The sequence below is a fragment of the Rattus rattus genome, chromosome 18 (genome assembly GCF_011064425.1).
Source record: "Rattus rattus isolate New Zealand chromosome 18, Rrattus_CSIRO_v1, whole genome shotgun sequence".
Taxonomy (NCBI): domain Eukaryota; kingdom Metazoa; phylum Chordata; class Mammalia; order Rodentia; family Muridae; genus Rattus; species Rattus rattus.
In genome coordinates, this window is record NC_046171.1 from 3,221,711 (window position 1) to 3,247,114 (window position 25,404).

Genomic DNA, 25,404 nt, shown 5'->3' on the forward strand with positions numbered 1-25,404 from the left:
CTGATGTGTCTGAAGACAACTACAGTGTACTCATACACATAAAATAAATAAATATAAAAAGTTATCTTAAAAAATATAATCTGGAACCAAGAATGGTCTCAACCTGAAATATCGATAGAAACTGAAAACAAAAGAGCCAAGAGGATTCCCGTGGTCTTCCAGGGGGAAGTATTCATCAAATCCCTGTTTCCACTTCGGCTATGCCTTTACTTATCTAATTAGATTCTATTCGAATGTATCTCAGATAATTTTTTAAATGTCTTTAAAGATAATTAACTACAAGATGAACATTTTATACAAACTAAATAAAGCCTTATCTACTCGGCAGACTCAAAAGTACTTAGATTGACTAAATGGAAGAAAACGGCTATCTTTAAGCTGAGGGGCTGATCTCAAAGTTCTCACTGCTAGTGTTAAACACAATTGAGTACAACTGATAACCCAGCCCACTCTACCCTACCAGCCACCCCCACGTGGAAGTTGGAAAAGCCAGATCACCAAGAGTACTTCACGACTCCCTTCCACACCTTAAAGGGAAAGACCATGGGTGTGACTTCCCTTAGAAACTCATCATAGAGACGGGGCGGTGGTGCCACAATGCAGCCTTTCATCTCAGAACTCAGAGGCAGAAGAGGGTGGGTCTCTGAGTTTGAGGCCAGCCTGGTCTACAGAGCAGGTTCCAGAATAGCCAGGGCTACACAGAGAAGCTCTGTCTCAGGAGAGAGAGACAGAGACAGAGAAAGACAGAGACAGAGAGACAGAGACCGAGAGAGAGGGAAAGGGAGAGGCAGAGACACAGAGACAGATACACACACACACACACACACACACACACACACACACACACACAGAGAGAGAGAGAGAGAGAGAGAGGAGAGGGAGGGGAGGGAGGAGGAGAATTTGCCATGATAGGTTGGTGAGATGGCTTAGCAAGTCAAGGTGCTTGCCTTGCAAGCCAGGCAACGAGTCCAATCCAAGGCACACATGTAAAGACAGAAGGACAGAACAGACCCTACAAAGTGGTCCCCTGATCTCCCCAAGCTGCTGTAATACAACTGTGCCCTGCTACACAAACATCACACATATACGGGATGATGATGATGATGATGATGATGATGATGATCTCACCTTGATGAATAATGACGTCATCCTCTCTGATGTATTATAATACCTCGACACGCTGTGAATCATCCTGATGGCATTAATCAAGTTTTGTATGCCGTGTGCCATGGAGACCTAAAAATGGAGACGACTGAAGTAAATTCCCGCGCACGCGTTACCCCGGTTTGCTTCCAAGGGCTGCTGCGCTCGAGCGCCGCGACCAAGTGCTTTAATCATGCAAGCTAGCGTTAGGAACCGCACTCCTTAGTCTTCCGAATGCTGAGCCGCCCCTCCAGGCCCTAGAAAGCCCACCTTGAGGAGCACGCTCACCAGGTCGTAGTTGTAGAGGGGCTGACATACTTTCTCCAGGGTGTACAAGTAGCGCACGTTGTCCTTGGATTCATTTGCCGTGTCCGTGATTCGCGCATCCAAATCCCGCCAGTTCTAAGGAATCGAAAGTGCGTTAAGAATCCAATTATCACTCCAAACATCTCAGTGTGCTGCAATTTAAGTCAAGAAACTCATGCTGTTTTCCCTAAGCAAACGGACACTGGGGGAAAAAATGTCGAAGTCTCACTGGTGTGATTTTTTTTTCTTTCTGAAAAAGATTCACTTGAGCTGGAGAGATGGCTCAGTGGTTAAGGACACTGGCTGTCTTCCAGAGGTCCTGAGTTCAAATCCCAGCACTCACATGGCAGCTCACAACTGTCTAATAACCGTAGTCCCCTGAAACCTGACAACCTCTTCTGGTGTGCAAAATGCAGACAAGGCATCTACATATACACATAAATTTTTTTAGAAAGAAAAAAAATTTTTAATTATGTGTTTATGGAGTAGGAGAGAGGGAGTTTGTGAGTGAGTGAGTGCAGGTACCCAAGGAGGCCAGAAGAGGGCGGCAGAGTCCCTGGAGCTGGAGTTACTAGGGTCCTCTGGAAGAGCAGTTAAGTGCACCTAACCACTGAGCCATCTCTCTAGCCTCTGATAACTCCCTGTCTTGTAGAACTTAAGAACTGGCTGTTACAAGCATGTTAAATTCTTGACAAAAATTAGTCATTCCTCTGTGGTTGCTGTCCTTGTCTACAGACTTAAGACTGCCCAGATTGGTTCTTCCAAGATGGGTTACTGATGACATTACATAACGGTTCTGGGCCTTCAACGGTGAGTCGCGATACTAGAACATGATTCAAAGGGAATAAACACCCTTATTGGCAAAATGGACTCAGTTGGAAGTCAACTTTTTCTTTCGAGTTTTGTCCTTTGAATCTGAAAATCTGGTCAAAGACGGGTGTTTTCCCGTGCGTGTTTCTCAGCTAGTGCCATCATTTTGAAGGCCGTGGAGCTTTAGGACGTGTGGCGCGGCTGGCAGAGGAAGGCCTCCACAGATGCCAATATCTTTGCCCTGTTTGCTAGTCCGCACCACGTCAAAGGCGTCTCCCACACACTCCTGCTACCATGAGCTCTACCGGACCTTGCCGACAAACGACGGTAATGCTTCGGAAACCACGAGCCCAAGGAACCACTCCTCCTCTGGCCATCCTCGTGGTTTTTTTTTTTTGCATGGTGATGAGATAGGTAACAGAAAATTAGAACCAGAGGCGGGACACCATGATGGCCGTCAAACTGACCACGTGGTTCTTAGGCCTTCCAAAAACTAGCCCGAGGAAAGGAGGTGGGAGAGCTCGAAGCCGTGGGCTAGAGATGCCTTCTAATGCTGCAAGAGAGCTCAGCACAGCAGGACGTTGTGGTGAGAATTTCAGACTCAGGAATGAAGAACGGGGGTAGGGAAGGGATATGATTAAAAGACATTTGTTTTACAGATACAGAGGCTGATGCTCACAGCCAACTATTGAACTGAGAACGGGGTCCCCAATGGAGGAGTTAAGAGAAAGGACTGAGGTAGCTGAGGGGGTTTGCAACCCCATAGGAAGAAAAATATCAACCAACCAGACACCACCACCTCCCCCCCCAGAGCTCCCAGGGACTAAACCACCAACCAAAGAGTACACATGGAGGGAACCCATGGCTCCAGCCGCATATGTAGCAGACGATGGCATTGTTGGGCATCAATGGGAGGAGAGGACCTTGGTCCTATGAAGGCTCGATGCCCCAGTGCAGGGGAATACCAGGGTAGGGAGGCAGGAGGGAGTGGTTGAGTGGGTGGGGGAATACCCTCATGGAGGCAGGGGATGGGGGTATGGGATAGGAGGTTTCCAGAGGGGAAACCAGGAAGGGGAATAATATTTGAAATGTAGATAAAGAAAATATCTGATTAAAAACAATGGGAAAAAAAGACATTTGTTTTTTATACCTACTGTATAAACGTTTTACAAAAAACAAAACATAGTTGCACGTCCATGCAGAGAAATATAAACTTTAAGGGAAAGGAATTGAATAAGCAAAGGACCAAGCCAAACTGTGCATGGCAGCGACCCCTAGGAGAGGCTGGAGAGATTGCCCAGTGGTTAGAGCCCTTGCTGTGGCAGAAGACCCGGGTTCGACTCCCAGCGGGGGCTCACAACCACTTCTGACTGCGGTTCCAAGGAACTCAGCGCCGCCTTCTCTCTTCTGCGGGCTCCAGACACTTGCATGGTGCCTAGACATACGTGTACTCACGTGCATACATTAAGAAATAAATAATCTTTAAAAAATTAATTAAAAAAAACTACCCCTAGGAAGAAAGATAAAAGAGGTGGGGAAAAGGGATGTGGAGCTAAACTCTTTGCTTTTTTTGTCTTTCTGCGTAGCCGTTCAGAATGATTTCAATTTGTTCTTTTCTTACTGTATGTGTGCAGTGTGTCTCTGCACATCTCTCTGGGCAGTCACGTGTGTGCAATGCCCACAGAGGTGGGCAAGGAAGTCAGTTACCCTGGAACTAGAGTTACAGGTGGTTGCTAGGTGCCCTGTACAACCAGGTCCTCTGCGAGCGCAGCAAGTGCTCTCGGTCGCTGAGACCTCTCCGGCATGACTCCTCACTTCAGCAAATCTGTATTGATCCGCAATTCCCCAAACACCTTCCAAATAAAAAAAGCGCCCGTTTCTCTGGATGGCACACCACAGATGAACTGTCAAAACTGAGAGATGAACCTTTGCCTCGTCAGCTGGGAACTGTGGTGGTCTCCGAGAGAGAGCCCGATTCAAAGCTCGACACTTCTAACAAACGCGTGATGGCTGGGTAGCAAGAAGCCCTCTGACGCCTTACAACGGAATGGAAGAGTGGTCTCTAAAGACTGGGAAGGGTACCAAGATAAAGCTAGACAGGTGGAATTGATTGGTTTTTCCCCCCTATAGCGCAGTAGAAATAGCAATTGATTAAAACAGCCTACGGTGTATTTCATAACTAGGAAAATCTGAAATTCCTAACATGCAAAAATGATGCCTTTTTTTGTGGGAATGGGGAGAGAGCTTAGTCAGAAAAGCGCTTGCCGCAAAACAAGGAGACCTGGTTTTGAGCCTCAGAGCCCATGTCAAAAGAGCTGGGCGGAGTGGAACCTGTGTCATCCCAGTCCTGGGGAGACAGGGTCAAGCAAATGTCTGGGCCTTACTGGGTAGCAGGCCTAGCCTACTTAGTGGGAGAGGTGAGGGTTGGAGAGACAGCTCAGAATCGTGCTCCTTGGTGTGAGTTTGGTTCCTAGTTCCCAGGCTGGGTGGCTTACAACTACCTCTAACTCCAGCTGCCTGTGGTATATACTCAAAATACGTCTCAAATTTTTTTTTTTTTTTCGGAGCTGGGAACCGAACCCAGGGCCTTGCGCTTGCGCTCTACCGCTGAGCTAAATCCCCAATCCCCACGTCTCAAATTTTTTAAGAGGCCGTTTGATCAGGGTAATTTTCTAGTAAGTCGTTCTAAAGAACATCCCGTCTACAATGAAAGAACCTTTTACCTTTAACAACTTGGAGTGTGCGACGTTTAGCACGTTTATGACGGCCTTACAACTGGGCCCTTTGATCTGCTCAATGATGTAGTTGAACTTGGCCGACATGCGCTTCCAGTGCTCCAATTCGGTGAGTGGGCCGGAATCGTCAGCTTCTTTTCTCATCTGCTCACTCTCAATAAGGACCTGAAATTGATTATCATCACAATTACCAGTAGCTCCCCCTTCTGACTGCCGTGGGTACTGCATGCAGAGCCCCCTTCTGATTGCTGTGGGTACTGCATACATAGCCCCCTCTTCTAACTACCCTGGGTACTGCATGCATAGCCCCCTCTTTGACTGTCCCGGGTACTGCAAGCATGTGGTGCACATACATGCGTACAGGCAAAACACACATAAAATGAAATGAAATTGAAGTTGTTAAGATTTCTATCACTAAAGGCGCCCTGCCAAATGAATGCAGGACCTAGCGGGAACAACCAAGAATTAAGACCTGGAAAACACTATGTGAAGTCCAGCAGTTCAACGAGGTAACATCCATCATTCCAAAAGATAACCAAGTAAATGATTTAAACAGGCAAGTCAGCAAGAAGAAGCCTAAGCAGCCATTAAATAGGCCTAACTCCATTGGCACTCAGTGTAGTGCAAAGTCAAACCATGACACCATGGTACACCTGACATAGCGGCCACCCGAGGCCACCTGACAATGCTAGCCAGCTGTAACTAATGGCTCTCGGGAATGAGAAGGTCCATATGCTTCTGTAAAGTACATAAATTAATTTAACCACTGTGCCGTTTGTCTTTGTCACTTGAGACTCAACAGTGAATAACCTAATCACGGGTTGGCCTATAGACATGCCTGTGAGTGATTGTCCTGAGTACCCTAACTGATAGGGGACAACCCAGTCCAATGTGGTGTCGCCATTCCCTAGGCAGGGGTCCTGAATTATATATGGGCAGAGAGGAAGGTGAGCATGAGTAAGCATGCTCGCTTATGCATGTGTACGTGTGGGGGGGGCACATGTGAGTGTGTGCATGCGTGTGCATGTATGTGTGCGTGTGTATGTGTGTGGGTGTATGCACGTGTGAGTGTGTATGTGTTTGCATGTGACTGTGTGTCCATGCATGTATGTGTATGTGCACATGTATGAGTGTGTGCATGTGTGTGCATTATGTGTGCATGTGTATGTGTGTATGTGTGAGTGCATGTGTGTGTTTGCATGTGAGTGTGTGTGTCTGTGCATGTATGTGTGTGTGCATGTGTATGCATGTGTGTGTGCACATGTATGTGTGTGTGTGTGCATGTGTGAGCGTGTGCATAAGTGTGTGTGTGTGTGTGTGTGTGTGTGTGTGTGTGTGTGTGTGTGTATGTGTGATACTGGGAATCAAACTTAGGGTTCCATATGTATTAGGCAAGCACTCTACCATGAGATATCTTCCCAGCCCTGCTTTTTGTCAGGGTATTTTATTACAGCACTAAAAGCAAAACTACAGCAATCACTGAATGGAGGACAGGATAATATCCCATAAGAGGCCTTCAGTCTGAGGGATTCCACCGAGACTCCTGAGCACATGTGAAGGAAGCCTGAGCGAAGACAGCCATTGCATATGCATTCCTGACCTTTGTAATACCAGAAGTAGAAAATCCTTACAGAGGGAAAGGAAGAATAAAGCTCTCTGCTTCCTTAAGTATATGGATGGCTGATATAATTTCAACATTGAAAAGTCTGTCTAACAGAATACAATTTTCTAAGTGGATCTTGCTGGCATCTGAGGTCACACTTTTTAAAAAATGTATTTTTTTATTTTATCTTATGTATATGAGTGTTCGTTTGCATGTACATGCACCATGGAAGCCAGAGAAGGGCATCAGATTCCCTGGAACTGGAGGTACAGAAGGCTGAACCTGCTTTGTGGGAGCTGGGAACTAAACTCATGTCCTCTGCTAGGGCAGTGTGGTGGTTTGAAAGACAATGGCCCCCACAGGATCATGGGAGCAGCACTATTAGGAGGTGTGGCCTTGCTGGAGTAGGCGTGGCTTTGTTCGAGGAAGCTGCTGCTAGCGATGGCCATGCTCACGTGACAGTCACTTCCTGCTGCCTGGGGAACAAGACATGAGACTCTCGGCTCCTTCAACAGCATCATGTCTCATGCCGCCATGCTTTCCGCCATGATGATAATGGAATAAATCTCTAACGCTGTAATGTTAACATGTCAGCTGAACATGGCTGTCCTCCCAAACTCAAACACAGAGACCTACCCCTCAGTATTTGGAGGTAAGGGCTTTGGAAGGTTATTAGATCATGAGGGTTCTGCCCTTATTACTAAGATCTGCCTCTCTATCAATTAGTATGTATGCACACGTTACACTGATGTTCCTGCCCTTGTATGCACATGTTATATGGGAGTTCATGCCCTTGTGCACATGTTATATGGGTGTTCAATGCCCTTGTATGCACATGCTATATAGGTGCTCATGCCCTTGTGCACACATATATTATGGGTGCTCCTGCCCTTGTATGCACATGTTATATGGGTGTTCATGCCCTTGTATGCACGGGTTACATGGGTGTTCACGCCCTTGTGCACACATGTTGAAGGGAGGGCTAGCTGTCAACCTCAGTTGTCATTCCTCTGGCACCATCTACATGGTTTTGAGACTGGGTCTCTCACTGGGTCCTAGTGCTTACCAATTAGGCTAGAACAGCTGACCCATGTCAGGTATCTAGCAGTCTCTGTTCTCCCTGTGCTGGGGTTAAAGTTGCACGCCTGACTTTTAGTATGGGTGCTGGGTATTGAAATCAAGGATTCTCATGTGCATGATGAGAACTTTAACAAATTAGCTACCTCCACTACCTGATGGGATATACTGTGTGACGTTGTACCTCTGTCCTTCCTCACCTACCCCAGGCATTCTCTGATTGGTGTTAATAAAAATCTGATGACAGCCCATTAGCTGGGCAGGAAGTAGAGGGCAGGACTTCCTGGGAGGGAGAAAGGAACTCTGGGAAGAAGAAAGAGGAAGGTCATTTTTGCTAGGAGACATGAGAGGGGGCAGATGTGACTATGGGCCTGGAAGGTATAGTTAGCCACGTGACTACATGGGGCTGGGTGGTCAAGGTAACTTAGATGAGCTGTTTGAGAGTCGGCCCAGCTAAAGCATCAGCTTTGAAATAGTAAAAGGCCTCAGTGTGGTTAACTGGCTGGTTAAGGAATAGCCAACACTGTACTAATTTCCAGCATTAATAAATCTATACAGAATATTCCTAATGATTTTACAACTGCCCCAAGAAGTTTGACGTATGCTATGGTTTTTTTTGTTTTGTTGTTCTTTTGCTTCATTGGAATGGTGATATTAAGAAGACTGGGCTGGGGGTTGGGGATTTAGCTCAGTGGTAGAGCGCTTGCCTGGCAAACGCAAGGCCCTGGGTTCGGTTCTCAGCTTGGGGGTAGAAAAAAAAAAAAGAGACCAAAAGACTAGGCTAAGCCTTTCTGACTGCGGTAACACTTCCACTGGCCACCCAGGATGAACTTAAGGCTTGTCTCTGTGGCTCTCTTCATTGTGATATTTTCCCGCTCTCAATCCTCCATCCCCCGCCCTCCCCCTACCCCTACCCCCCACACCTCAAGCTAGGACCCACCTGCTCGATCTGCTTGTACCACATCATCAGGACGTCCTCCAGCTGATGCACCATCTCTGAACTGCTCGCTGCCGCTGTGACCTCTTCAAAGCTGTGCAGCTTGGAGAAATCGATATTGTCCACCTTCTTCAACATCACTGTCCCCTCGATGCTGATGGTGGCACCTTAGAGAAGGAAACGGTACATTAGGAAGAGGTCCCTGTGCGCGTTCCGCGGCGAGAAGTGCTTCCGGGCTGTAAGGTTTACAGAAAAGAGAACGATCCAGTGCCTTATAAAGAAATAATTGCATGGGTAGGTATGGAGCGCAGTTGCTAGGGCGCTCGCCTGCCTGGCATGCACAAAACCCTGGGTTTGATCCCCTAGCATAAACCAGGCATAGAGGTTTCACCCTAGCACTTGGGAAGGTGAAGGCACAGAGGGAGTTTGAAGCTGGCCGGGGCTACGTGAGACCCTGTCTCGAAAAGAAAAAGAGAAAGAGCTTGTGAGCTGACTTACGGATCAAACTGTATACTTTCACAGCGTTAAGTGATAAAAGTACATTTTAAGGAGATTGTTGTAAAGCCCGGTTTGAAAATATCTGTGTTCATGTATATGTGTGCCCAAGTTTTGCACCACCTGTGTGCAGTACCCACGGAGGCCACAAGGGGGCGTTGGGTCCTCTGGAACTGGAGTTAGGAGCTGCTGTTGGGGGAGGGGGGAGGCTGGGAACCAAGCCTGGGTCTTCTACAAGAATCGCAAAAGCTCTTAACTGCTAAGCCATCTCTCCGGCGCAAGGCCAGATTTTTCTTAGTGGCAAACTTTGACTAAGAACAGGCAAAGATCCCTCGTGATAGAATGAATGCCTTTTACCTGCAAAGAACCCTGGTGAGAAAGGCCCTCCTGTTCTCCAGGGCCCCTGGTGACTTTTATTACCATCTCCTTTTGAAGACCTTCCTTCTATCAACCCTGCTCTCAGTAACAAACCCTGCAGCTAAAAGGCCTCGTTTTGAGTGGTTTGCCACACTTTTAAGACGCACACTTACCGTCCAGAAACAAAAGATATCTGTTGATGGTTTCTGTGAAAATATGTTTCTCGTATTCGCCCTGCTTAGACTGGTTTAAGGCACCCCAGTTGCCCGTGGCAAGGATAGCGGGTAGAAATATGTTTTTCAGCATTTTCTTGATTCCTTTTAAGAGTCCTTTGGACGCATCCAAGACAGTAAACAGCACATCCTGAAAGGGTGGTATTCAACTGTTAGGCGTTAAGTCCATTAAAGAACTGGGGGGAAAAATCATAAGCTATTTTTCACCTGCAGTCAACAGTTGATATATTTTGTAAACTGTTGGGAAACACGGAATGCTTATGAACAGTAGAAGTCTGGAATCAACACTTTTTTTTATTTATTTCATGTCTGTGAGTACACTGTCGCTGTCTTCAGACACACCAGAAGAGGCATCAGATCTCATTACAGATGGTTGAGCCACCATGTGGTTGCTGGGATTTGAACTCAGGACCTCTGGAAGAGCAGTCAGTGCTCTTAACCACTGAGCCACCTGCAACTAACACTCTCACATCTGGCCCTGCTCTGCCCTGGAGATGCTTTCCTCAGTACTTTAATCTCTACCAAGGGGAGGAGCTGTGCCTATGACCTATGGGGGGGCGTGGGAAAGAGCAACTGAGCCTCTCACACCTGGACATTCTCGGGTACCAGGTGTGCTGTTGGTGGAGAAAACAGCATGATGGGTAATCCTTGTTGACTTGAGATTCCCAGGGGATTAGGGAAACATGCCTGTGTGTGTGTGTGTGTGTGTGTGTGTGCGCGCGCCCACACACACACAGTGTGATGTTTCCATACAGGATTACCTCATGAAGACTCTGAACTAATCCCTGGACTAATTCCTTTGTAATGGGCATGCATTGTAATGGGGCTGTTATATAAAGGGGTAGGGGGAAGAGGGCGGGCAGACCGGGAGTGGGATGAAGACTAGAAGTGGTTCAAAGTAGGAGGGGCTGGGGGCTGGTTGGAGGAAGTGGGCCATTGAGGACTTGTCTTTGGGCTGTTTCTTGCCCTGGCCCCTTTCCTGTATTGTTTGTTTTCCCTTCTTAATTGCCATGGCTTTGAAAACCCCTGGGACAAGATCTTGCGTCTGCATTTGCATGGTTACGATAGGAACCTAGGAACCGATGCTTATCTACAAAGTCTGAAATATAATTACGTCTGTTCCTACATATGACACTTTAGAAAGGTTGTAAGAGGCTTGTAGAGTTAAATTAACAATTATTCTAACAGAGGCTTCTCATTTTTTTTTAATTCTGTTTTTAAATACATGCACACACATAGGTAGGCCTGCCGTGTCTGAAAGGTGTCGGATGCCCTGAGCCTGGATTGCAGGTGGTTATGGGCCACCCAAGGGAGATGCAGAGAACTGAATTCAGGCACTCCCGAAGAGCAGAGCGTTCTGAGCCCGCCTTCCATCCCCATCTCAGAGACTTAAGAACTGCCTCTGGAGAGTGCAGTAGAGAGAAGCCAGCCCTGCGTCCCAGGCCTCAAAGAATCTATTCATCTCTATACCACGATCATGCATAACTGTGACTCTTTAAAAAACAAACAAACAAACAAACAAAAAACCCTAAAGTGTTAGCTGACACAGGTTTACTAGGAACCCAGGTGTTCAAGGCCAGCCTGGATAACAGCGAGACTCACTCTCTCCAGAAACGAACAAAAGAGAGCTGGAGATATGGCCGGAGTAGGAGAGCCCTTGGCTTGCAGATGCCAAGAAGTCATGGATTTGATCCTCAGAACAGAAAGAAGGGATGGAAGGGAGGGGAGGGGAGGGGAGGGAAGGGGGAGGGTTAAAGGAGAAAGGTGGACTGCAAAGGCAAGGGGAAGAGAACGGAGGAGTCTAAATTATTAAAAATAGCAGACTGACCCATAGATTAACTGAGGAGAGCATCAGTAAAACTGATGACAGGAAGAACATTCGTCCACACATGGAGATGGCCTGGTAAAGCAGCAAGAGTTCAGAAAGAACGAGCCTAGGGAGGGGGAAGGGCAGATTCCTCATGAACTACCAGCAGAGGTCTCAACCAGCACAAGATATGCAGGTAAGTAACCTCGAGGGCCCAAGGGGAACCACTGGCCACCTCACTTCACAGCGTCTCTCCAGACAGTCTTTCCTCACAAACAGGAAAGAAGCCAAACTACATGTGGATTTGTTACCCTTCCCACCCAAGTAGGAAGTAAGACCCACGGTAAGCTGGGCGGTATTTATCTTTCTGAGGTCCCACAGCTACCCCGCATGCGCATTTCCCGCAGAGGGCGAGCCGCTTGCCATCAGAAACAGCGATAGCCAGCGACTAGGCTTGGAGGTAAATTCTGGTCTATGTAACGCTACGGGCTGCTTCTATCCTGCAGTCCGGCCTTTCCTGAGTTAGGTTAGCAATGCCTAGACTTTCAGTCAGTTCCTTCTTCTCCCTGAAAATGTCCAAAAAATGTAAAATACGAAGCAGAGAATAAGTGTAGTAACTGGGACATAAGACGTTGTGAACGAAACTGAATGTGTCCCTAAAGGCCTTTCAGAAGAAAGCGGCTTTTCACAAACTTTAGGGCTGGCGGCTGTTTTCCTCAAGGTGACATGAGAGCCAGAGTCACCCGGGAAAGAGGAAAGCTCAGCTGAGGAACTTCATCCGGCAGATTGGCCTGCGGGCATGTGTGAGAGTCATTTTCTGGATTAATTGATGTGGGAAGGCCCGATCCACTGGGCCACCCCCAGGCAGATGGTCCTGCTTTATATGAGAAAGCGCGCTGAGCAAGCCTTAGGGGAGCGAGCCAATAAGCAGCGCTCCCTCCTCGCGTCCCTGTTTCAGGCCCTGTCTCCACTTTGCTCAATGCTATACTGTGATCCAGAGGTGGAAGGGAAGTAAACCCTTTCTTCCCCTGATTGTTTTTGGCCAGTATCTTGTTACAGGAACAGAAAGCAAACCAGAACAGTGACACACACACTTGTGTGTGTGTGTGTGTGTGTGTGTGTGTGTGTGTGTGTGTGTGTGTGTGTGTGTGCGCGCGCGCGCGCGCGCGCGCATGCGCGTGTGTCTGTGTGTGTGTACACCGAGCAGCTTAAGGCCAGCCTGGGCTATATGAGATCCTGCCTCAAAAACATAAACCTTCAAATTTTCTTCTTGAGATGGCTCAGCGGTTAAGAGCACTGACTGCTCTTCCAGAGGTCCCGAGTTCTATTCCCAGCAACCACATGGTGGCTCACAACCATCTGTCATGGGATCTGATGCCCTCTTCTGGTGTGTCTGAAGACAGCGACAGTGTACTCACATAAAAAAAAATAATAATAAATCTTTTAAAAAACAAAAACAAAAGAACAAATTTTCTTCGCAAAACGTAAGCTTTCAAAGTCGGTATCTGCAGGAGGACACTAACCGAGCGCTATGACAGGCGACCCCTTAGTTTCTTTTTTTTTTTTTTCGGAGCTGGGGACCGAACCCAGGGCCTTGCGCTTCCCCCGACCCCTTAGTTTCTTTAAGTATACAAACACGTCATTTTCTCGGAACTCGTTTCAGTCTTGCACGTAGGAAAGGAGGGAAAAGGGGGTGGGGTGTGTGGAAAGCTCTCTGTGTTTTAAAACATACCTCGTAAATGGTTTTAGAATTGATGGCGACGTCATTCCGACAGCGGACGAAAAATAAGCACAGTTCCTTCAGCTTTTCGGGGGCCGCGTTGTCTATGTACAGTCTCATCATTTTCCCCCCTTTGGGGACGCCGGTAATTGTCCGACCACATTCTGGAAACAAGTGTCAAGAACTGGGCATGAACTCCTGGAGGTGACCCAACTCAGAGAGCGACGGCTTAATGACCAGCCAAACTAGCCTTATAGCAAGCCCCAAGCCAATGCAGGAACCTGTGCTAAAGAAGGTGGGTATCGGGGTTGGGGATTTAGCTCAGTGGTAGAGCGCTTGCCTAGGAAGCGCAAGGCCCTGGGTTGGTCCCCAGCTCGAAAAAAAAGAACCAAAAAAAAAAAAAAAAAAAGGTGGGTATCATTCCTTAAGACGCCTCCTGAGGGGGTCCCCCACCTCTATAACCCACAGACATGTGTGCAAATGCACACCAATACACACACATACTACTTTTTTAACAAGTAGTCTAAGACCAAATGGACAGCCCAAGTATCTAGTTCTTGAAACCCGGCTGTTGTGGTAATTATCTTAGGTGTCATATAGGAAAGCCAGATGTTGCAGCTAACAGCGGCAGACGCCACAAAACATTGAGCCAGGGCCACAAGGGGGCAACTGCCGGGCTCCAGAGAGGGATCGTGCCCGCCTTCTAGCCATCTAAACACACGAAGACAAAAAACGATCGACCTGTCCCAGAAAACGGCAATTAAAGTCTAATGAAAAAGTGTACCTTCCCGATAGAGGCCGATGCCTCACTGCCTCTCCCTAAACAGGACAGCAATGGCTGAAATTATTGAACTCAGAACGGAGGGTTTTTTTTTTTTTATTATTACATGTATTGTTTACCCACGTAGGTGGCAAGCCATGCATGTGGAGGTCAAAAGACAACCTGCAGGAGCTGGTTCTCTCTCTCCCCCTCCCTCCCCCTTCCCCTCCAACCCCTCCCCCCCAAAAAATTTTTTTCTTTTCTTTCAGAGCTGGGGACCGAACCCCGGGCCTTGCGCTTCCTTGGTAAGCGCTCTTCCCCTGAGCTAAATCCCCCGCCCCCCAAAAAAGTGTTTTTAAACATAGATTTCTGGTCAAGTTTTCTCTGCGAAAGTGGAAGCCTACGGGGGAAAAAAAGAGAGTCAGCGCCTCAACGTTCGTCAGTTCATTTCAAGCTGAGAACCCCCATAAAAACATCCTTACCCAAACCAGGCACGTCTCCTTCCTGGTACAAAAACTTCAGTGTCTTGGAGCCGCCTTTCTCAAAAAAACTGGAGAAGGCGTCCAGCTGTCAAATGAGAGAGAGAAGGAGGATCAATAGAATGAAATTAAGCAGCTCTTGTACTACAGCTTCGTGTAGCTCCTCAGTGTCCCTTTCCCAATAAAAGAAGACTCAAAGAACCTTCCTCAATCAAGAGTCCGGTAGCTTGGGTCTATGATCTTAGCGTCTCCAGAAGCCGAGGCAGGAGGATCACAGTCTCGAGGTTGGCCCGGAACGCTGACTGGATGTTTGACCAGCCTGGGCAACTTCGAGAGATCCTCTCTCCAAAGCAAACACTAAGAGCCAGGTGATGGTGGTGGCGAACATCTTGGATCCCAGCACCCAGGAGGCAGAGGTAGGCAGAGCTCTGAGTCTGAGGCCAGGCTGGTCTACAGAGCAAGTTCTAGGACAGCCAGGGGCTACACAGAGAAACCCTGTTTTGAAAAACAAACAAACAAAAAACCCAAAAGAGGAAGGGGAGGAGTAGGAAGAAGAAGAAAGAAGGAGGAGGGGGACGGAGGGGGAGGAGGAGGAGGGGAGAGGGAGGAGGAAGGGGAGGGGGAGGAGGAAGGGGAGAGGGAGGAGGAAGGGGAGGGAGGAGGGAGGAAGAGAAGAAGAAGAAGGGAGGGAGGAGGAGGAGGAGGAGAAGAGGAGGAGGAGGAGGAAGAGGAGGAAGAGGAGGAGGAGGAGGGGAGAGGGAGGAGGAAGGGGAGAGGGAGGAGGAAGGGGAGGGGGAGGAGGAGGAAGAGAAGAAGGAGGAGGAGGGGAGGAGGAGGAGGAGGAGAAGAGGAGGAGGAAGGAGGAGGAAGGAAAAGAGGAGGAGGAGGAGGAGGAGGAGGAGGAGGGGAGGAGGAGGAGGAAGAGGAGGAGGAGGAGAAAGTTGATGAAGGCTGGTAGGGCTAAGGCAGGAACATCTGAGAAAAGAAGGTAAATTTCAATTCTTGGTGTCCCTGTGGGCTTTCTGTTGCCGGGATAAATACCATGACCAAAAGCAACTTGGGAAGAAAAGTGTTTTTTTTTGGCAGGTTACAGCCCATCCCCGAGGGCAGACCTGGAGCAGAGACCGTGAGGTAATGCCACTCACTGCCTTGCTTCTCCTGCTTGTTCGACTACCCTTCCTGTGCAGGCTGGGCCCTCCTACATTAGTCAGCCATCAAGAAAACACCCTTTCTGCAGACATGTTTGCAGGCCAAATGGATGGATGCTAGTCCTCAAGTGAGAATTCTTCCTTCCGGGTGTGTCTAGGTTCGTAGGAAGTCGACAAAACCATCCAGCACGGTTGGTTTGCTGGTTGACCAGGTTGGTCGGCTGGGTGGTTTGGGAAGGTGTGTGTGTGTGTGCACATGTGTGTGTATGAGGGTGTGCTTGCACAGACATGCATGCCTGGGAGACCAAAGGTAAACCTGCGTCATTTCTTTTTGTCTGAGTAAAGCTGACTTGCCTGTCTCCACTCTACTGTGACTGGCTTTTTAAGCGAGCTCTACAGAGTAAGCTCTGGTCTTCGCACTAGCAGAGCAAGAGTTTTACTCTGCCAACTGAAAAGTCTCCTCAGCTATTGCCAGCCCGTGAGGGAGTTAAGACTTCACGGTTGGGCACGGTGGTGCACACCTGTGACCATCCTGAGGAGCTTGAAGCAGGGCTTGGCTCTGTATGAAGATCATGGCCAGTCTGGAATATGTAGGAAAACCTGTCAGGCAAGAGTAAAGAAGAAAAGGAAGGGAGAGGGGAAAGAAAGGAGGGAGAGGGGGCTGGAGAAATGGCTCAGAGGTTGAGAGCACCGACTGCTCTTCCAGAGGTCCTGAGTTCCATTCCCAGCAACCACATGGCGGCTCACAACCATCTGTGATGGGATCCGCCGATGTCCTCTTCTGCTGTGTCTGAAGACAGCAACAGTGTACTCATATATAATAAATAAATCTTTTTTTTAAAAAAGGGGGGGGTTGGGGATTTAGCTCAGTGGTAGAGCGCTTGCCTAGAAAGCACAAGGCCCTGGGTTCGGTCCTCAGCTCCGAAAACAAAAACAAAAACAAAAACAAACAAAACAAAACAAAAGGAGGGAAAAGAGATGGATAGTCTCTCCATACTACCCAGGCTAGACCCTAACTGCAGGGCTTACATGATCCTCCTGAGATGAACTAGTGTGCCCTATTTCTGGTCCTCCGTCAATGATTTACTCTACAGCTTTGCCTAGTCACTTACTTGGCTCAGCATTAAAGAACGCCACGTAAACACACGGGGAGGTAAACACTCTATTATGAAAGTTGTGCTACTGTGAAAGTTGAGTGGGAGAACCCAGAACCCTAGGTGCTGACGCCTTTGCTCGACAAATCACTTAAGCGATGATAATCTCACCAATTCTAACCTGACACATAAACTAATATAAAAAGGAGACAAATTATTGTCATGAGATTTCTTCTACACTTGTGAGCCTGGAATTTGTATTGAGGAGTCTAGTCCGTGTGATATCTAAGAAGGCAGAAAACGAACTAAGCCTCGGAAGCAAAAGGCCTCCATCCTGTGAGGGCAACCAAGTCCCACACACTTGTCCCTCAGCCCCACTGGCTCCGGAAGCCTCTCTTGGGGAGATTGCTTCTTTCCACTTACAACTTGGAAGATGGGGTGCAGCAAAGCCGACCCCTTGAGGGGAGTATATTTCAAACTTTGTGTGCATCAGGCGATCACGTGAAGAGGTATTCGTGCACGTGTGTCCATGTGTGTGAGTACCGATGCACATGTGTGTAAGTGATTGGAGGCTAGCAGGTCAAATGCTCCTCAGGCCCTGTCCAACAGCTGTTTGAGACAAGGGCTCTCACTGGTCTGAAACTCACAGGGTGGGCTGGGCAAACTGATCAATAAGACCCAGGGATTGAACCCTCTCTGCTTCTCTAGCTGGGTTTACAAGAATGTACTAATGACATTAGGGTTTTTTTTTTTTAAGTTTTTATTTTGTTTTTTTTAATATTTATTTATTTTATGTATATGAGTACACTGTCTCTGTCTTCAGACATACCAGAAGAGGGCATCAGATCTCATTACAGATGGTTGTGGGCCACCATGTGGTTGCTGGGGATTGAATTCAGGACCTCTGGAAGAGCAGTCAGTGCCCTTAACCGCTGAGCCATCTCTTCAGCCCTGTTTCGGTGGGGTTTTTTTGTTTGTTTTTGTTTTTGTTTTTGTTTTGTTTGTTTGTTTTTAACATGGGTTCTGGGATCAACCTTAGGTTTTCTAATTTGCAAGGTAAGTACTTTATTGAATAACCATCTTCTCCAACTAGCTTTGGTCCCTGGGACTCAACCTGTTGGCTCATAGCAATAATTTTAGAACTTCGGTCCCAGGTTATAACCTGATGCCCTCTTCTAACTTCAAACATATGATGCACACAGGTACACGTAGGCAAACCACTCGTACATGTAAAATGAATCGTACACCCAAACATACATGGTGGAGAGAGCTAGAGGAAGCCCCCAATATTAATCTCTGGTCTCCACATGCACACGCATGTGCACTCATGTGCATACGTGCATGCAGCTTGGAACCCTTTGCAGGGATTTTTTTTTTTTTTCTTTTTTTCGGAGCTGGGGACCGAACCCAGGGCCGAACCCAGGGCTAGGCAAGCGCTCTACCACTGAGCTAAATCCCCAAACGCCCTTTGCAGGGATTTAAGGTGGGCAGGGAATAGGGCTGAGCACTTAACAAGGCAGAAGCCAGAGAGCGAGGGCACCCATATGTTCAGTCACACAGATGCCAGCTTCCTAGGCCACAGGACAAGGTAAGTCACAAGAGAAAAACAGATCTGGTATAAAAGGAGCCATCATACCAGGAACAAAACAGAAACACCTTTACTGACCCCTTTAATAAGCTGCCTTTTGTCCTGAATAAGTTTCACCCTCAAACAGTATTTCCTAAATACCTATAGACTCATTTCCCCATCTACACCACCCAAACTGTAGTGGTTTAAATGGAAAATGTCCACCATAACACCAGGTCCCCAGATGTTAAGGTTGTGGAAACCCCCAGTAGGGGGAGGAAATCAGCACGAAGTAGGCCTTGAGGAGGGGCATTGTATAGCCTGACCCCACTTTTTCTCTGTTCTTGGCTTCCAGACAGACTGCAGATGCAATGGGACCTGCCTGCCATCTCGGGCTCCTGCCACCATGCCTTGCCTGCAATGAATGGACCCTTAAAATGGTGAGCACAGAGGAATCCTCCCTCCCTTAAGTCACTGCTTGACAGGTATCCAATCCCAGCAGCAGGGAAGATCACTGATACACTAAGATGTAGTGGGTTGGTCTGACGCTGCTTGTATTCTAATACTGGCTTCTCAGGATGTGGATTTCCCCCTCCCCCATCCCCCACACACAGGAGCAGATCCTCATGCACACCAAGTGATGCTATGTGAACCTTGCTCTCCAATTCAACTGGTCAATAAAACAGTACAGTCTGTGGTTGGGCAGTGGAGGGAGAAAGGAGGGACTTGAGGATCCAGTGAAGTTGGTTGCAGGTAGAGGAAGGAGGAGGAGGAAGAGAAAGAGGAAGAGGAAGAAGAAAAGAAGAAGAAGGAGGAGGAGGAGAAGGAGAAGAGGAGGAAGAAGAAGAAAAGAAGAAGAACAAGAACAAGAAAGAAGAAGAGGAGGAGGAGAAGGAGAAGAGGAGAAGGAGGAGAAGGAGGAAGAGGAGGAGGAGGAAGGAGGAGGAGGAAGAACAAGAACAGGAAGAAGGAGAACAAGCAGAAGAAGAGGAGGAGGAGGAGGAAGGAGAAGGAGAGGGAGAAGGAGGAGGAGGAACACAGGGAGGAGAAAGGAGAGGAGGAAGACAAGAGGAACAAGAACAAGAAGAAGGAGAAGGAGAAGAGGAGGAGGAAGAAGGAGGAGGAGGAAGAACAAAGAAGAACAAGAAGAGGAGGAGGAGGAAGAAGAAGGAAGAAGAAGAAGAAAAGAAGAAGAAGGAAGAAGAAGGAAGAACAAGAACAAGAAGAACAAGAAGAAGAGGAGGAGGAGGAGAAAGAACAGGAGGAGGAGGGTCAGGAAGAGGATCAGAAGAAGGAGAAGAAGAGGAGGAGGAGGAGGAAGAAGAAGAAGGAGAAGAGGAGGAGGAAGAAGGAGGAGGAGGAAGAACAAGAAGAAGAAGAACAAGAAGAAGAGGAGGAGGAGGAGGAGGAGGAAGAACAAGAAGAAAAGAAGAAGGAAGAAGGAAGAAGGAAGAACAAGAAGAACAAGAGGAGGAGGAGGAGGAGGAGAAAGTGGAGGAGGAGGAGGGGGAGGAGGAGGAGGAGGAGGAGGAGGAGGAGGAGGAGGAGGAGGAGGAAAGGGAGGCTACCAAGAGAGGAGATGGATCATCACCATGTGGCCAGAAGAAACAGCAAGTAACAAGGAACTTTATAGCCAGGGAATACGTTGTTTATAGTTCCAAACTTGCCCAGTATAGGCTTATGGCTTGTAAACAAAATACCTGGATTGTGTATCTTTGATACAGGCTAGCTAGGATTATTAATTTCTTCCACACCAAGTTTAGCATCTTATTCACCAGGCCCTCAACTTCATGCCTGAAGAGACTCTAGCCAGTCTGGGCCTGGCAAACAGGGCTCTGGCAGGCCTTGCCCTTCTCCTCCATTCCCTCTGCCCTGCTAAACCATTAAACAACATTCCTAAAGCCAGCCACCAAGGTCTGGTGCCTTATTTGGCCACTTCCTCCTCCTGAGGCTGACCACCAAGGTCCAGCTCTCAAAGTACTGAAATCCAGCGGTCAAAAGCCCCCTCTGTCTCGCCTGATTAGCATGTCCAATGGAAATTAAACATCCCCCCCCCCCTTTACCTTAATAAGCTGCCATTTTCCTATGGCCCACATGGGTCTCTTCTCTATCTAGAGGCAGTCTCTTGTCCATCCATCCCCCTCCCCCTCCTCCTCCTCTATCTCTTGTCTTTGTCCCTCTGGGGTAAACAAATCTCCTTTGAGCTGAGAACTTGCTGAGGGTGTCTTGAGCCAATAGTGGTCCCTTCAATGCCAACTTTTCTCATTTCTCTGTCCCGTTGAGTAAATAAGCACTAACTTAATCTCTCCACCTTAGCTTAGTTTCCCTCGAGGTTATACTGTCTCCCCTCTACCATGGCTTAGCACAACTCTCATGGAAGTGCCTGCTCTGGTTTGACGCCTTTTATGTCTCGTTTCCTGTGCCCCAAGCAGTGTCTGACTACATTCAAGGGGGTCTTAGAGGCAGCACCTAGCCATATAGGGCCAAATAGCGAGATAACACTTCAGAAATGGCAAACAGGAGGTGGCAGGCTGTGATGGTTTGTATATGCTCGCCCCAGGGAGTGGCGCTATTAGGAGGTGTGGCTTTGTCCGGGTGGGCGTGGCCTTATTGGAGTAGGTGTGTCACTGTGGGCGTGGGCTTTAAGGCTAGCAGCCTTCAGATGAAGATGCCTGCCCCACGCCTATCTAGATGCTGCCATGCTCCTGCCTTGATGATACCAGACTGAACCTCTGAACCCTTAAGCCAGCCCCAACTAAATGTTGCGCTTGTAAGAGTTGCCTAGGTCATGGTGTCTGTTCACAGCAATAAAACACTAAGACACAGGCTTTGAATGAGAAATTGCCGCGGAGCCTCACAACTTTGAACATTTGGTCCCCCAGCTGATGATACTATTTGGGGAGGTTATGGAACCTTTAAGGGGGTACAGCCTTGCTGAAGGAAGTGAATGGACCTTATAACCTGGCCATACTTCCTGTTCTGTTTGCATTCAGTAGGTGGATAAAAATGAGACCAGACACTTCCAGAAAAGCAGTTAATACAAAAAGATCTGCGCCGGAGCCCAGGTAGGCTGTGCTGGAGTCTGTAAGATGATGTCATGGCTGGGCTCTTAAAGGGGGCAGGAATTAAAAGGGAGGTGGTGGTCTATTGAAATTGAGAAGTCTTTAGGGTTCACCTACTGGAAGCTTGTCTTTTGATGAGGCATTTGTGAGCACTCCTCCTCTTAGGAAGCCAGCTCTGATTATTTCAACAGTGGAAGCAGTTTGGTTCAATTTGTTCAATCTGTTTGGTTTTTAGAGGTAGAGGTCTCTGTCAGACCCAGGCTGGCCTTGAACTTGGGATCTCCCTACCTCACAAATGCTGGAATTACAGGCATGTGCTACCATAACAACCATCAGTTTTGGATTTAAGAAAATTCGTTCCCTCCCCCCCCCCCAAAAAAAGAGGTCTGCACTGGCAAACGCCTGCTCCCATGCTAGCACAACAGAGTCTCTTTCCAAACAGGGAACACCAGCTCGAAAATCCAGCTGGCACTCCCTTAAAGTAGTCTCTCCAACCCTGCAGTCCCGCCCCACACAGCCACAACCGTCTGATGCTAGGCTTCCAGTATGGAGGTCGCCAGCACGGCCTAGCAATGTTCAGGGGGTAAACAAGGTTGCTCGCCTGTCTGCTTTCCTCAGTATAGAAATAATGGCTGGGATGCGAGACGTACAGAGCAAACCCTTTTGTGAACCTGGCCTTCCTTTCATCTGATGGTCATAGCCCCCACTGGCCTCCATGTGCGGTGTAGGAAGGCATGTTGGCAGAGTTATCACTGGAGCCCAGATAGGCATTAGGAAGGGAGGGCATCATAACACAGCTTGAGAATGACAGGAGAGAACTCTCTTATTGGTAAGGTAACGTTGCTGGTAGCCGAGAGACTGCCCGCAAAATCTATGAGCCTGGGGCACGATACAAAGAAAGGGCCATAAGAACTTCAAAATGACTGGAGGGTGGCGGCTCAGGTATAATAAGGCAGGTAAGTGTCTAGCATGGGTATTAAGTCTTAGGGTAGATTCACTCCTACCACAGGTGGAGGGGGAGAAGGAAGAGGAAGCAGAAGAGGAGGGAGCAGGAGGAACTAAAAATCAAGAGAAGAGGGAAAGAAGAAAAGAGGCAGAGAAAAGAGAAAAAAAAGAGAGAGAAAGAAGAGTAGTGGGAAGAAGAATTCTCTCAATATGACTGCATTAGATCATTAAACAAACCCAGAGGGGTTGGGGATTTAGCTCAGTGGTAGAGCGCTTGCCTAGGAAGCGCAAGGCCCTGGGTTCGGTCCCCAGCTCCGGGAAAAAAAAAAAAGAACCAAAAAAAAAAAAAAAGTGTTTTAAAAAAAAACAAAAAACAAAACCCAGAAGCCTGTGTGACTGCAAAGCTCACCTCTGTAAAGCCAGCCTTGACCACAAGGTATATTCTATTGGGGGGACCTTTGGTGACCTAGTAAACCATAGCTTGTCTCCACGCAATTGTGCACTGTGGTGCCTCTTTAATACGCACATCTCCAGGGTGGAGGGTGGTAGAGAAAGGCACCATCGGTCCACGTGCACACCCATAGAAGCACACACCCCAAAATAAAGGGGGAGACGAAGCAAAGGATACAACTTCGGCTTACCGATGGGCAATCCAAAATTAGTTCTTCCACAGATACTAAATCCAGTCCAAGCTTTTCTCCTAGAATTTCAAATATGTATTTATATGAGGGGTCAATTTTCATTTTTCGGCCTTCCCTTGCTTCTCTAAATCGTGCCTAAAAGAAGTGGAAACACGTTTTTAAAAAAATGGAAGTATGGAGAAATGTATTTTCAAACAATGGAAAGTCTTAGGATTTCCCCCATGGCACGCCCAATCAGCTGCAAACCTGTTTCTCTTTGAGGGTCTCCTGGAGGTTTGGAATGCCGGTCATACTTCGGCGGAACTTGGAGGACCGCCGGGAAGACTGAGAAAGCCCATCGGACAGCACTGATTGTACAGGCCTAGGGGCGAGCCTGGCCCGGACCCTGCCTTGGCCAGACTCGTCATCTTCCTGCTGCATTGTTATCTCCTCATCTGAGGGAATCAGACTCCTATAGTCCGTCATGTTAAGAGCAGGATCCTCCTGCACAGTCAGGGACGCGGGGTCTATGCCCTCAGCCTGCAGAGTTTCTCCTTCTGCACTGGGTTCCACGCCATCTCCTGTGGGGGGCGGGGCACCATCCTCAGGGGGCGGGGCCTGCTCCGCGGGAGGGGCAGTGTCTTCTGAAGGGGGAGGGGGCGGAGCTTCCTCTTCATTCAGAGGAGGTGGGGCTGTGTTGTCTTCCTGAGACTCCATTTCTCAATGTAGTTTCCCCCTGCGGAAGATCTTCAACGTCGAAATCTAGAATTAGAAAGTATTTTCCTTAAGAAGTGTGCAAATAACTTGACCATCGGGTGTTTTTATTTCTCCCAGTGATGCCTAATCGTGGTCGTCAACTTGACCCACTATGGGTGAGTAGGTGGGAATCTCAACTGAAGAGTTACCTACAGAAGATTGGACTGTGGGTATGTCTGTAGAACATTCTCCTGATTGTTAATTGATAGTAGGGGGCCCACTAAGTGTTACCACCCCTAGGTTGCTGGGCCAGGGTTGTATAAGAAGGGCTAGGAACAGGCAAGAGGGCGGCCGGTAAGCAGCTTTCATTCATCGTCTCTGCCAGCGCTGCTGTTCGAGATGCTACCCTGACTTCCCTCAGTGGTGAACTGTGATCTGAAAAAATGAAATAAGCCCTTCCTTCCTCCAGTCGCTTTTGATCGTGGTGTTCATCAAAGCAGCAGAGAATACACTAGGACATTCCCCTTAAAGCTAGACAGTTAACAACGGCAACAACGACAAAATTATGTATTTCTTTGCCACAATTATCTAAACAAGCTAAAATTACAGACCTAAAGAGTTTTTGGGTTTTTTTTTTTTTTTTTTTTAAGATTTATTTTTTATTTATAAGTACACTGTCGCTGTTTTCAGACACACCAGAAGAGGGCATCAGATCTCATTACAGATGGTTGTGAGCCACCATGTGGTTGCTGGGATTTGAACTCGGGACCTCTGGAAGAGCCATCAGTTCTCTTAACGGCTGAGCCATCTCTCCAGCCCCGAGTTTTTTTTTTTTTGTTTTGTTTTTTTTTTTTTGTTTGTTTTTTAAGGTGAGAACAGACACATACATTTGTTTTGTTTTGTTTTTCCCAAGGTTAAGCGCTCACTTGATTTTGCTATGGTGCTAGAGAACTATGCCGTCTCCAGGGATTGGGTCATTAAAGTGTTGTTATGGGTCCTGCGGCCTTGTATAGTGGTTTTAAAAATAAATAAATCGTAAGGCAGTGATGGTGGCCTGTAATTCTGTCCGTCAAGATGCAGAAGCCGGTGGGTTAGGAGGTCAAGGTAACGCTCAGCTCCATAATGACTAGGAGACCCTGCTGCAGGATATTCGATCACACTTGAACCCCAAGATTGTGTTGTTTACTGAAAATGCCTGTTTCTAGGTGTGGTGTGGTTCAGCCCTCCTAGCACATACTTTTTTTTTTTTTTTCTTTTTTTCGGAGCTGGGGACCGAACCCAGGGCCTTGCGCTTGCTAGGCAAGTGCTCTACCGCTGAGCTAAATCCCCAACCCCCCTAGCACATACTTTTAATCCCTCCAGCTGGAATACAGACGTGCCCCTAGTACACACCTTTAATCCCAGACAATGAAGGTAAACTTAGTTCGTGGATGGAAGCAGCCCTGTTTGAAAGTGATGTCCAATTGAGTGGCAGACAAAGTGAGGAATCAGAGAAAGATTTGACAGAATAGGAGATGCCCAACTCTCTCAAGGAGAGAGAGGAAAGAGAAGCTAGAGGAAGAAGGAAACTGTTTTCCTGGGACACTTGTAGAGAGACAGGTTGCAGAGAAAGAACAGGCTAGGTACAGGTCAAGACAGAATGAACCCCAGAATGAGGAACCAGAGGACTAGAACACATTGCCAAGTGACAAGGAGAGAAGTACGGGAGGGGCTCAGAGAAGCCATATTGAATCACTTAGCAGCATGGAGAGGAGTTTGAGCCAGACCAGCTGAGTTGACTAGTCAACACGAATTCATTCAGAATGAGCTA

The 25,404-nt window shown here is 47.8% G+C and overlaps 1 protein-coding gene across 1 annotated transcript in view; it reads right to left on the reverse strand.

Annotated features, from left to right (window-relative positions):
- Nucleotides 1-23,615, reverse strand: part of Dnah8 (dynein axonemal heavy chain 8) — a 245,323-nt gene extending 221,708 nt beyond the window's left edge. Inside the window, exons 1-9 of the mRNA XM_032888883.1 lie at nucleotides 23,166-23,615; nucleotides 22,920-23,054; nucleotides 14,466-14,550; nucleotides 13,236-13,387; nucleotides 9,637-9,826; nucleotides 8,615-8,778; nucleotides 4,983-5,159; nucleotides 1,432-1,545; nucleotides 1,129-1,236 (exon numbers count right to left, since the gene is read on the reverse strand). Coding sequence (XP_032744774.1) covers nucleotides 1,129-1,236; nucleotides 1,432-1,545; nucleotides 4,983-5,159; nucleotides 8,615-8,778; nucleotides 9,637-9,826; nucleotides 13,236-13,387; nucleotides 14,466-14,550; nucleotides 22,920-23,054; nucleotides 23,166-23,615 — 1,575 coding nt within the window. The remainder of the gene's footprint in view (nucleotides 1-1,128; nucleotides 1,237-1,431; nucleotides 1,546-4,982; nucleotides 5,160-8,614; nucleotides 8,779-9,636; nucleotides 9,827-13,235; nucleotides 13,388-14,465; nucleotides 14,551-22,919; nucleotides 23,055-23,165) is intronic.
- Between the last annotated feature and the right edge of the window lie 1,789 nt (nucleotides 23,616-25,404).